This window comes from Conger conger, chromosome 8 (genome assembly GCF_963514075.1).
Source record: "Conger conger chromosome 8, fConCon1.1, whole genome shotgun sequence".
In the NCBI taxonomy this organism is placed as follows: Eukaryota; Metazoa; Chordata; class Actinopteri; order Anguilliformes; family Congridae; genus Conger; species Conger conger.
Genome location: NC_083767.1, coordinates 17,676,694 through 17,690,150, shown reverse-complemented (window position 1 = coordinate 17,690,150; position 13,457 = coordinate 17,676,694). Strand labels below are relative to the sequence as shown.

The 13,457-nt window shown below is 42.0% G+C and overlaps 1 protein-coding gene across 5 annotated transcripts in view; it reads left to right on the top strand.

The window, feature by feature from the left end:
* LOC133134980 (LIM and calponin homology domains-containing protein 1-like) overlaps positions 1-13,457 on the top strand; it is a 124,954-nt gene that overhangs the window by 44,083 nt on the left and 67,414 nt on the right. For all 5 annotated transcript variants that reach the window (XM_061251667.1, XM_061251666.1, XM_061251665.1 and 2 more), the window contains exon 2: positions 7,403-7,473. In XM_061251667.1, coding sequence (XP_061107651.1) covers positions 7,403-7,473 — 71 coding nt within the window. The remainder of the gene's footprint in view (positions 1-7,402; positions 7,474-13,457) is intronic.

Genomic DNA, 13,457 nt, shown 5'->3' with positions numbered 1-13,457 from the left:
AGAAATAAAGGAAAGTAAGTCAGGAAATTGACTGGGAAGTTTTCGTTCTCATTGGCTGAACTAAGGAACTTTTCCATGAGTGAATGTTGACACGAGACAGAAATTTGTTTTGTAAATGTGTGCGGAAACTGTTGAATCCAGATCCTATAAATATTTAAGCGATGTTTGCATGTGGCGCCACATTCCTTGAGGGCCGAGAGAGTTCATTTGAGACTTTGATTATTTGAGTGCCAGAGTTGAGCAAAATATATACTACATCTCCTGTACTGATTCTCAGTGGCTGGGGCTATATTTTGTGCGATAGCTTTTAAAAAATGCAGCTGCAGCAGACAAATATGTTCATGGAAATTGTGTTGGCTTTGCTGATACTGCAAATATATAAAAGTTTAGGAGCTTATTTTCAAGATAAAGTGTGTGATTCCAGAGCTCCATGGCACAAATTTGCAGGATCATGCATATACAGTGACCTCCATAATGTTTGGGACAAAGACTCATTATGTCTTGATTTACCTTCAATTTGCCAAAATTTAAGATTAGCGATCACACAATTAACATTGTCGTTAAAATGCACAGATTGTCAGGATTTATTACAGGGTATCTTTATGCGTTTTGGTTTCACCACATACAAATTATAGCGGTGTTTATACATACTACTCCCATTTCAGGGCACAATAAAGCTTGGGACACATTGCTTCACTGGTGTTTGTAATTGCTCAGGTGTGTTTAATTGCCTCCTTAATGCAGGTGTAAGAGAGCTCTCAACACCTAGCCTTTCCTCTAGTCTTTCGAACACCTTTAGAATCTATTATTGCTGTTTATCAACATGAGGACCAAAGCTGTGCCAATGAAAGCCAAAGAGGCCATTATGAGACTGAGAAATAAGAATAAAACTGTTTGAGACATCGGACAAAAGCTGTGCTAATCAAAATCAATGGCTTCGAACATAATTAAGAAGAAAGAGAGCACTGGTGCACTTACTAATTGCAAAGGGACTGGCTGGCCAAGGAAGACCTCCACAGCTGATGACAGAAATATCCCCAAACGCCTGTCCAACAGATCATACACAATCTTCAGGTGTCAGGTGTGGATTTGTCAATGACTACTGTCCACAGAAGACTTGGCTTACTGCAAGATGCAAACCACTGGTTAGCCGCAAAAACAGGATCGCCAGGATACAGTTTGCCAGCAAATACTTAAAGAACAACCACATTTCTGGAAAGTGGACAGATGAGATGAAGATTAATTTATTTCAGAGTGATGGCAAGAGCAAGGTATGGAGGAGAGAAGGAACTGCCCAAGATCCAAAGCATACCACCTCTTCTGTGAAACACGGTGGTGGGGGTGTGTTGGCCTGGGCATGTATGGCTGCCGAATGTACTTGCTCACTTATCTTCATTAATGATATAACTGCTCATGGTAGTAGAACAATTCTGAAGTGTATAGACTCATTCTATCCGTTCAAAACATAATAGTCAATTCTTGATTGGCAAAGTCAATCTATGTATAAATGTATAATAATGCCCATATTAAAATTTGACTGCACTTTAACCACATGTGATTTTCTTATTACAAATTCTTGAATACAGAGACAAATAAATAAATGATGGGTCTTTGTCCCCAAGCATTATGGAGGGCACTGTAGAGTTTAGATTACCCTGCTGAAAAAAAATGTTGCTCAAGCTAGGTTTTGAAAGCTTATACCCAGCTAGACCAGCTTATGAAAAGCTTGACCAGCTCAATTTTCAAGCTGGTAGTTTTTACAGCAGGGTAGTGCTGGATACGGTAAATCTGGTTGTTTATGTGTGCGGTTGATTTTATCGCACAAAGGAGAGGCATGGCTGGCTCTGCGGGCTATTCGCTGGCCTGGCACAAAAGGACAGTATCAGAGAATGAAGGAAGAAGCAGGTAAGCAACTGAAAACACGCTCTGCCACAGCCGCTTTAAATCCTTTGGAGAGTTTTTCCTGTTTACCTGACATTGTTGTTCAGAGACATAAAACATTTGAGTGTTTGTGACCCTTTTCCTTTCAAATGAACACAGTATTTTATTTTCTGTGTGGTAGTGATAGAGGACAACTTGGTGGTGATTGCTCGGATGAGAAGGCAATATACTGATACTTGCTGAATATGAATAACAAACGTCCTTCATAGCACTCATGGGAAATTGACTTATTGCTGGGGGTGGTAGACTGGTCTCGGACAAACAACTTCCATTTGTCGTTCGGTGCCAGATTCATGATGCATAATGTTTAGGTGTAATCCAAGCCTAGTAGTGAACTGAGAGGTTTGTGTGCATTTAGAATGGGATTAAAGTTTTGATGTGGGATTTCAGGAATCGCATGACACCATAATTATCAGTGAATGTGCTGGTAGCATGGCATTGAGAGACGCCTTGACATGGCATATTGATTGTGAGCTCTCAGTGTTAAGATCTTGATGTTTAAGAAGGTAAACTGGGTTCTTATATGAACCAGATGCTTGAAGATTAAAAGCTGAAAACGGTGGGACATTTAATATACTGTAGCTACCAGCCATACCTTTAATTTAAAGCAGTGGCTTGTTGCCTTTTGACTAAATCATGCTGCTACCCTTTGTAGAATAATGAACGGGAGCTAGGAGTCTGACAGCAATGAGGGCATGAGTCATATTTCTCCTCTTAGTGGCAGTGACAGGTTTGCTTGTCATGTTGACTTATATCATGATGTACGTGACTGGAAGGCAAAGGGCCAGCAACCCACTGGTATCTAGACCAGATACTTTATGGTTATAAATGCTTTGAGTGACCACAAACCTCTATGGGACTGTTTGGGTGACTTTTCCCATGACTGTGAGGTGGACAGATACAGTGTCAGTCCACCTCGCGCACTGGTCCCATACTCTACACACTGAGCTGCATTTCTGCACTACAATTCCCATAACCACAGTCTCAGGGAATAAGTGAAAAAGGCATAAGACACAAAATGCCAAGCTAATTGGTGGCATCCTGGAGTAAAGGCATAAAAGCATGAATGCTGTTGTAGTCATCCTGCAGCCTGTGATCTTAGCATTTACTTCACAATTTAAAGGTACATTTTTCATTGATCAGCTTTTATCATGTCTAATTTTGGACTGTATTGTTAGCAAACAAGAGCTTGAATCCTTTTTGCTTTATATTTCAGTCAGGCACTTATTTCTGGTGTTAGAGGTGTAGCCCATCAATTAGAACCTGCTGCAATGATTGTTGTTGTCATTGAAGGCTCATCTTGCATTTTCACGCATTTAAACAGAGCATAACATTCTACTACCATACCCTTGGATTCTACTACTCCTACTGTTAGATGTAGGAGGGTTATGCTGGTTATGCTGAATGTTTGATTGCAAGCATTCATACTATAACCACATAAATGCATTGTTGAAGGCATGGCAATGTTTCAGGAAGCGAACAAAGTTTGTTTAGTTATGTTTTTTTGCTGTTTATTGCAGAAAAAAATGTACGGAGTCCTTTGAACATTTCAAGGGCTTCGTTTCCTCCCATTTCTTCGGCTTGGTTCCACTGAAGCCCTGTTTTATGTAAAAACAACAAAGCCAAACGGCAAAAGATTAGAGGCTTGGATATGGATCCATGAGAATGGCCCTTGTTATGTCATGAAGGGTCCAGCGGGAGGGAATTAGTACAAAAAATGTCTTCTAATTGTTTAGAAACAATGCGCCTTCAAGGGAGACTTGGACCAGGCTGCGTTCCGCTGGAATAACAAAGGAAACGAATTCCGCAGTCTAATTGAGCAGCCTTGAGTGACCCCCTCTGGGATGTTTTTGAAACAAACCCCTGAGACAAGAAGCTTCTGTGCTCTAACCGTAGGCTATCGGTGCCCCACTGGGGCGGCTGGCGCGACCCCCAGACTCTGCTATCCGCTGGATCACCGTCACAGTTTGACTTTTATCTGTTGCTCTGTGGCACTCTGCACCAAAATACCTGCTCAGCTAACAGAGGTGTAAAGTTCAGGGGTCGGAGAGTAAAAGTCTTCCCGTTTCTTCCACCTGTGAACACAGCTAGCTGATTTTACTAATTAGTTCTAACACCTGGCTGAAGTACTATGCTAATTAGCAAATCTGGAACAAAATACTGGGGAGGATTTTGTATTTTCTGAACCTGGATTTCCCGCCTCTATCTAGCTAATTAGCACCACTCTCGCCACTGCCTTTGTACTTAACACTCGAGATCTTCAGAGCAACTACCTCTCAAGAAAAAAATATGCCTCAGGATTCTACCTGGGTGTTCATTCAGCATCCTCAGTCATTACTAGTGCTTCATTTCACTAAAAAGAGGTTTTATGACCGTTGTACTGTGTTGTCTGTTTTCACATAAGGGAACCATTGGGAATTGGGCAGTAATTCTCAGCGGATACGGTAGTGTGAGTGGAAATTTCAGGGACTGGCATTGGTGAGATAATTGGCCATAATTGGCCCCTAAGCCTGGAGATCAAGCACCTACTGTCGCACCGCATTGTATTTTACCTCAGTAATACATTTTTAATGGCTTACACATCACCAAAACATTTTGCCCTGACAGATACTTTATCTGCCAAAGCCCTGCCAAAGTCTTGTCATAGCAGCGCCTTTAAACACATGTTCCTGCCATATGTACTCAATTATCCCTAATAGTTTGTTGAAGGCTATAAGTTCGTGTTTGGATGATGTTGTTTTTATTGTGATATTGCTGTAGGGCAGTAGGGATGGAGCACAGCTGCAAAATGGAGTTTTCCTGGGCCTGGTTGCTATAGTTACATTGGCATTTGAGAGCTCTGATCTAAGTGCCAGTATGCCTGCTAAGGTAGGTGCCAGGAATGAAGGTGGTGGTTTCCACCTCTGTAGCGGCCTGCTGGGTAACGCAGTCCTGCACTCTGTAGTCCAGAATCCTGCTCCTCACTCTGCACGTGGGGCAGCATGTGCTGCTGTCTCAATATTCAGCCATTTCTTTTATTTCTGTCTCTTTTTTGTTCTCTCAACTGAGTATTATTTTTCAAAGAGTTATGAGAATAACCAAGAAAAACAAATCAGAAATGGTATGCATCTTGGCAGGCCTTTTATGAGTGGAAATGTTTGCTCTTCATTTGGTTATGGAATAGCCTCCCTGCCATGGATGTGCTTCAATACCAAGAACCGTAATTTCATGAAATTCCTTCGTGTCTTTCTGTGTACATTGGTATATATTTTATTAAGTTAATTGGTGATTCATTTCATATTCAAGTATTTGAGTTATGCCTTCTTCTTACTGGCCTCATTAATGTGGTGAGAAATCAAAATTGTGGCTTGTGTTTTCACTTCTGTAATTACTGAAAACACAAACCTGGAAGTAGTCAGCTGCCCTTCCCTCTGCTGTCATATTCCAGTTGTTTAAAAACTGCGACAGAAAAATGCTTGCAGTGCTTTTTTTGTTTGTTTTGCATTCCATACTAATTTTGGTGGACTGAGCAGGAGCCAGACTGAATGCTAGCACAACTTGGCATGTTCAACCTCTCATAATAGTGTCAATATCAATTTCCTCCTCATAAATTAAGGATATTGTTTTCATTTGCAGGGTTGTTTTTAGACTATTATCTTTCAGACAGACACATTTGTTTTAGCTGACCTTGCTGCCATTTTCTTTGCACATTGCTTTCAAAGGTGAAACTTGATAAAATGTTTGCCACTGTTTGGTTAGTGTACAATACCACCCCCATTGGTAACTAGTGGAATTACCTTTCCTCAGTCGATGAGCTGTCATCAGTCATGTTGCCAAAACCTTTTTCTCACACTTAACTCCCTGCCTACCACTATGGATTTCTCCCCCCAAAATATTAGCTTATTCTATGATGGTGGACAGTAGGCAGACAGTTTTTTTGTATACTTTTCAAGGAAAATAGCCAAGTGACACAGGACAAACTAAACTTGCTCATTTTTCTGCACTATAGCCCTCTTCACTTATCACAGCTGTGAAAATAACAGGCCCAGGACATTTGGGAGAAAGTAATCCTCTAACTGTTTTAGTTGCCAAAGTAGTCCCATAAACTTAGCTCAAAGTTGAGAGATCCCTTTTGCAATAGAAATAAGGAGCTTTATTCTTACCCTTTCCCCCTGGGCACTTAGTCTGTTTCGGCAAGACAGTGTAATTACTTAGCAAAACAGACTCAGAGAGATTCGGTGGGCTTTTTTTCAACGTTTGTGCTGGCCTGTTCTGGTGAAAATTGGCTTTTCTCTCTGGAGGTCATATTCTTTATATACTGTTTTTAAATTGGACTGTGGAAGCACCTTAAGGGAGCATCCCTTCCCCCCGATTGAAAGATATGAATACATGTGTTGTGCGTGATTCTTGGAACAGGGGGTTTGACTCTATCATTGTCATGTGTCCCTCACCAAGTCATTAGCCTACATCACTATGGGATTATACTGCTACAGCTTAACCTGAACCAATGTGGAAGTTTTTCATTTCAGTCTTAATCCAGGAACATTTGTTAGGGGTCAATGGAATGCGCTGCCCTTGATTCATTTGATTTCATGCTTTGATTTGTTTACTGATTGTTTCATTGGTTGAATGCTTTGTCACTTTATTTTTTTGTCGCTCATTGGTATACATAGCCATATATATAATTGTTTTTAATGACGCTGATGTGTTGCTCAGTGGTTTTGGGAACTAGTTTGGACAAGAAAAAAACAGTCTAGAATGTAATGCATTTGTACCTTGCAGGTCTTTCTTCTTAAGTAAGGGTTTAGATTGAGCTTGTTCCGAGAAATATCAAAAGCTTTTGATGTAATAAGAGAGGGGATGAATGGAAGAAAGCTGACGAACGCGACTGAACGGCTTCCACAGTTTGAGAGGATGTTTACATGGATAGTGATTGAGCCAACTCAAGCACACTGTGACCGCAGGAACGTATTAGTGAGCAAGTAAGAACTACCAGATCCTGTGCCACATTGAATTAATTCCTCCAGGAACCAGGGCTGAATGTTTGGGTGAGATAAAGGGAGCTAATGTTACGTTTGTTTGTGGAATCCTGTCAACAGGAGCACGATGAGAGATATTGACTGTTTATTCTTTCTTTCTGTCCTCTCTGAAGCTTTTTTCTTAATGTCTTGTGAACATCTGAAGGTTTTGCCTAATTATCCATGTTTGTATTTACAAATTCTGGTATTGGTTATGTTAACGTCGTTGCTGACAGCCCGGCTATAGATATTCCGCATCAATACACATTGTTTCATGATGGATTTAACTGCCATCTCAAACACAAGTCAACAAAGGTTATCAATTTGTTTTATTGAAAGCCCGAAGGAACTTCCATCGGAAGTTGGAAAAACACACACAAATTCACTTAAGGTGTAAACAGTGATCGTTGCAAGATCAGGAGATGACAGCAAAGACAGAGTATCTGTTTTTGTTTGAATTCCAGGCTGTCACGGGCAGGAGATTCGGTGACAAGGACTTCCGGGGAGGACTGGAGAACGGGATTCTGTTGTGCGAGTAAGTCTTTACCGTACCGGTATGGCAAAAACGCATGTACAGGCACAGACACACACACACACCCACATGCACGTCTGTATCATAGTCATAACTGTCTGCTACTAATGGTTGACCGAACTGTGACAATCATGAACATCACGGTTATGTACTTTTTCTTATAGAGTACTCTGTAGTAATCAGTGTTCTGACCTCTAAAGTTTCAATCCTTTCCCATTCCTTACCACTGTGTCTCTGGTTGTCACATACTGCATTGTGGAATGATATGGATTGTGGAAATTGGTCTGTGGATAGGCTGGCTTCCAGTACAGGGTGTCCCGTTTCACCAGCTGCTTCACAACATGGAAATCAGGATAACACCCGGGTCTATGAGCCATCCAGAGATGAGCACGCTTTCCTGAAGATCACACGTCACAAGCCAGCTGTCACCTCAGTCACCAGTTACATGCAGAAGTGGAAAATCCCCAGTCTTCCCCAGTATTTTGTTCGGTACATTGAAATCACCTGGATTTGCTAATTAGCAAAATTCTTCAATCAGGAGGTAGAAATAATTAATGAAATCAGCTGGCTGGAAGAGTTCATTGGTGGATGAAACGCATGGCAGGGCTTTTACTTCCTAACCCCTGGAGTTTCCACCTGTGGTTACATGAAATCGAGTTTTACCAAAGACCGTTTCAGTCCTGTACCACTGAATACAAGACAGGCATCCTACCTTTCCTGGAATTTGTCACCTGTTCCCTGATACACGCGAGTGGTCATACATTTCCGGCAAATCGGGAATCTGTGCCACAGGTAGAAGTGAAGTTTAGGAATTTTCATTATCCCATCATGAAATGTCTGTGAAATGTTTAATGAATGCATATACTGTATGTCGCTTCACTTCTGTCACATGTGGACATTTCCTTGCAGTTTTCAAGAATTTTTCCTCAGTCAACATGGCAAAAATCCATCTTCATGGTTCATCTGTCCTGATCTTGGTTCCTGGACACAAACCAATAACTGTTTAATGTGTCACATGGGTAATGTCACATAGTTTCCAGAATGTTTTGTGGTAACTTATGTGAAGTACACTATGTGGCTCCCATGATCAAAACATAATGGATGTATATCATAGCATTCTTTTTTGAAAGAGGAGTACCCATTATCATTGATTGATTTTGGGGAGTCTGATCTCAGGACCTGTGATGTTTACCAGCCTGCTTTGCATCACGTTCCACACTTGCGGCTTTCATCTGTTTTCCCAAAATGCATTTCCCCGGGCGGTGAAGGGATTGATGAGAAAGAGATCCTGGGATCGTTTGTACATCTGTTTGCTATTAGAGTTGCAATCTCAGGCAAACAGCAGCGCACACTGTTAAGGCTAAGGCCAGAGAATTAAGTATTAATCCTTAAAGGTGCAATAGGTTAGATTTGTGTGTGAAAACATTGTTACAAGACCATTGTAAATCCCTTCCTACCATTGGAAAAGGGCTCACTGACATGTTGCCTCACCCTCTGCCTGTGTTTATAGTGCTTAAATTTGGGTTTTAAAATATACAGTTGATGGACCGACACTCTGTCCCAAAACATTGTAGAGCTGTACAATAATTCAAGGTCATTGGCTGAAAATTTGTTTGAATTGCCACAGCAAACATCAGCGTGTTCACAGAGAAGGGGGAGGGATAAACAGTGTTGTAGTTTGAGGGTGTTTGTTGCTGACCGTTAGAAGTCTGAAATTACCTATTGTACCTTCCAGGTCCGGTCATTCCAGGCTTTAATTCAGTCATGGAATTGAAAGGGGAAGTGATTGGCCAGACAATGGTTGATTTTCAAAACATAATAATTTTATCCAGAAATTTTACATTTCAAACTCAAATGAGATACCTGTATTAAATAGTCATTTGAAGTTGGATTGTTCATACTGTAGATACATTTAAGTAACAGGCTTGGCACCCTACATTGACAGATCAGGAATTTAGGAACTGTAATCTTACTGTAGGTTTTCAGATCTGCACATCTCATGAAAGTGCTTTTCATGAGATTTGCAGATGGTCAACATTTCAGCTCTTGTTGATGATCCTCTGAAGTGTTAGAGTTCTGTTAGTTCTGTTTGGGTTCCTGGGAGACTTGTTTCGGAGGTCATTCCTCCAGTAATGAGGTCTGGCTCCCCTGAAGTGCAGGAACCTGTGAATAGAGTGAGAATTAATAGTAATTGCAATAGAAACAATTGGAAGTTAGTAATTTGGCTGTGTGGCTGTGGGCTTTCTCTGAGTGGTGGAATCAGTCCACTGTATTTTTCGGTTTGACTAAATGGACTGTGCTCTATGCTTTTGTGTTTGTATGTGTGTGTGTGTGTGTGCATATATAACCATTCTGTGTAATATTGTGTGTTGTGTGTGTGTATGTGTCAACATGTGCCCACTGTACATACCCATTCTGTAATATAGAATATCCTGTGTGTGTGTGTGTGTGTGTGTGTGTGTGTGTGTGTGTGTGTGTGTGTGCGTGCGTGCGTGCGTGCGTGCGTGCGTGCGTGCGTGCGTGCATACATACCCAATCTGTGTAGTATTGTGTGTGTGTGTGTGTGTGTGTGTGTGTGTGTGTGTGTGTGTGTGTGCACGCACGCTTTTCCGTGTGTCCATATGTGTATATTTGCACACTGTACTTACCCATTCTCTGTAATATAATGTGTGTGTGTGTGTGTGTGGGTGTTTATATCTGTCTATTTGTTTGTTTGTTTCTGAAGTTTACAGTATGGGGTTCCCATGGTCCTGCAGCTTATTCAGACTCCTTTCCCATCAGCCTCCCCTTTTCCCTGCTTTCATCACCGAGATGATCAAACAGACTTCCAGCCAATGTCTTCAGTATTCCCTTTCTTCTGCTTGCAAATGAATTGCAATTCAAAGCGATCTCTTTTTATCTTGGAGCACAAGCAGCATGGAGTAGCGACTGGATTGTTATCAAAAGTGCATGCTGAGATTTTTGGCATGTCTGGCACTAGTACCTTTGGGCAAGGAACAACACATAACCTGAACCATCCTGTACAAATTAACAGGATATGTATTAAGGTGTAACGAATATTCCTGCATGTCATACTGCATAGGGCCTTCTACCAAGCTGATAGCTATTTGGTTATAAATACGCTTCGATCAAAATGTATGGAATTAAAACAGTGTGTTGAATGGCTGGGGGAGAACTGTAGTTGATTTGCAAGCCAGTAGAGACTTGTAGGCCCATTTTTTATTTTCTAATAAACACTGCCTCGATGATTTAGTATGTTTGCATGTCATCTTCAGAATTTTCAGCACATGTACTGTAAGAATTCCTACCATAAGAACATATAGGCTGTCTCTTTTAATGATGGATGTGAATGGCTGCATACCTCACTGAGACTGGACACCTTTGCTGTACCGTACTGTATTTACATCATATGGTCTTCGTTCATCTTTTTTTTTCACTGTAGATCAGAGAGATATATGGATATTTCCCTTGAGGTTTTTTTCCGGTTGGTTACAGTAAGCCCCTGTCATCGTCCCGACAATCCTGCAGGTACTGGCATTCCTTTGGAATTGATTGGTGCGTGAACGAAAACAGACGGGCCTTTTGTGCTTGAGATACTGCACTCTCCCGCAGACCTCTTTTGTATGCGTGTGTGTGTGTGTGTGTGTGTGTGTGTGTGTGTGTGTGTTCATGGAGTTGAAGATACCATTATCAAAATATTGTCTTGGTGTTGAACTGCTCAAACTATTATAGTGCAGTAGCGGCTCATAAAAGGATGCAAACCTAACAGAAACTTCAAGTCAGTACATTTAGGGGCAGATTTTTATATTTTGTCTTGTAGACAAAAATACCACAGCATAAATCAGCAAAGCTCATGGTTGCTGAACATAAAAATTACATGGATCAACAGTGCTCTGATTCTATACTGTTCTTGAATAACTGATAAACAGGGTTGCCATCATTATGTCTAAGTTCCCATGCTCAATGCTCTGTTTGAGATAATTGATATAATCAGGCATCACATTGCACGATGAATGTAATCATAACTTCATTATGTAACTGACTTTGATGTGATACAAGAGGAGGCCCAGTGATGCATTCCACACATGGAGCTTCAACAGAGCAACTCTGGATTTCCATCAGATAAGACGTGAACGCTGCGCTCCAGGAGGAAATTGGGGAATGTCCCTTCTGTTCAGCATGTTTTGCAACAAGTTTTAATCTAGCTGCTAGCAGTTTGTTTGGCTTGAGGAACTTGCACCTTTGCAGCAATATTAAAAAGACAATGGTTGTTTTGTGAGAAGTGAAAAAACCCAGATGCGGCATGTCCCCCGGTTTCTTCTTTGTGTGTGTGAGTGTGTGTGAGTGTGTGTGTGTGTGTGTGTGTGTGAGTGTGAGAGTGTGTGAGAGTGTGTGAGAGTGTGTGAGAGTGTGTGAAAGTGTGAGAGTGTGTGAGAGTGTGAGAGAGTGTGAGAGAGTGTGAGAGAGTGTGAGAGTGTGAGAGAGTGTGAGAGAGTGTGAGAGAGTGTGAGAGAGTGTGAGAGTGTGTGAGTGTGTGAGCGTGTGAGCTTGTGTGTACGTGTGTGTGTGTGTGCAAGGCAAAGAGAAAAACGAGAGTGAGCGAGACTAAACGGCAGACCACAACAGTATAGGGGAAAGCGTTGGCGACTGCAGTGTCAGCAGTGGTGCCCTAGACTAGACTAAACATTGCACAGTGCCTGGACCCACTCAGGAATTTGCCAGTCTTTCTACTGTCCACAGCCAGCAACAGGTGCATCCTACACTTATAGCTGTTCTGGTCATTAAACTGAGGCACGCCTGCATTTCCTGCCTCTGTGGCATTGTGCCGATTGACAAGGTGTGTATAACTACTCTGGAGGGATTACGAGGGGGGGTGAGAGGGTGACAGATGTGAGGTTCAGAGAAAGAAACCGCAAAAGCGATGAAAGAAGAGAAAGACGGATTGAGAAAGACACTTGAACAGGAGAGGGACAGACAGAGATTGTAAATCCTTAACTGAATATATTTGGAGGGAGTGGAATGTTATATTACTTGACTTCATATGTTCCTCAGCTGCTGTTTTGTAATGGTTGAGTAGATTATTTCATTTTATATCTTTTCTCCTCATAATGGTCATTTACTCTTCTTTTCTGTTGGTACTTCTTTATGGGGGGAGTTAGTCTAATATTAGGGTGTTATAAAATGCTTTGTAAGACACTAGTTAATGCTAATAAAGCCCGTTTGAGACCAGTGAATCATTGGATTTAGTATATGCTGACGGGGATCGGAAAGCACGGGAACGTTTTGACACTCACAGCCTTGTCCTGTAAGACAGGGCGTTCCTCCTTGGCCGTTTCCTTTGTGCATTATCTGATCGCTGATGCAGTAAAACATAGCCGGCCGCCACCTAGGTCAGGTCTGCAGCCTTGGTCCGCTGATTACAGCAGCGCTGCAGTCATCCCCTGGAAAGAAAGATCAACACTCGATCTCACGGACACCATTCCCAATACGGCGACTACATATTTATACAAGACTTTCTGTAAACAAGTCGTAAGCATTTGAAAATAAGTTCCCAGTCCGAATGTTTATTTTCATGTTCTGTACTACAGTAAGAAATGCCCGAATTCCTGGCTCGCACCAGCGTGTTCGATAAATGTTTGGGGCGTCCACCCAAGCATATTTTACGGGGTTTCTGTTAATCAGTGAACCGTTCTAGGCTCGCTTCGGGGTTGGTATATGGGAACAGCCGAGTGAAGGGGTGGTGGAGCCGGGTACCGAGGCTTCCCGTGGAGACACCAGGGCGGGCACGGCACCGAGGGCGAGAGACACGGGCGCTAAAACGTTACCGCTAAAACGAGATGAGACCAGAGCCGCTGAGATACCGAAGGAGCTCTCCACCCCACCCACCGACCCAGAGTTTTCCAGAGACGCCCTGGGAAATGTGTGGGAAAAGGAAGGCACATGAAAAGGAAGTTGTACACCGCAAAAAGTGTCAAGTGTATTAGTCT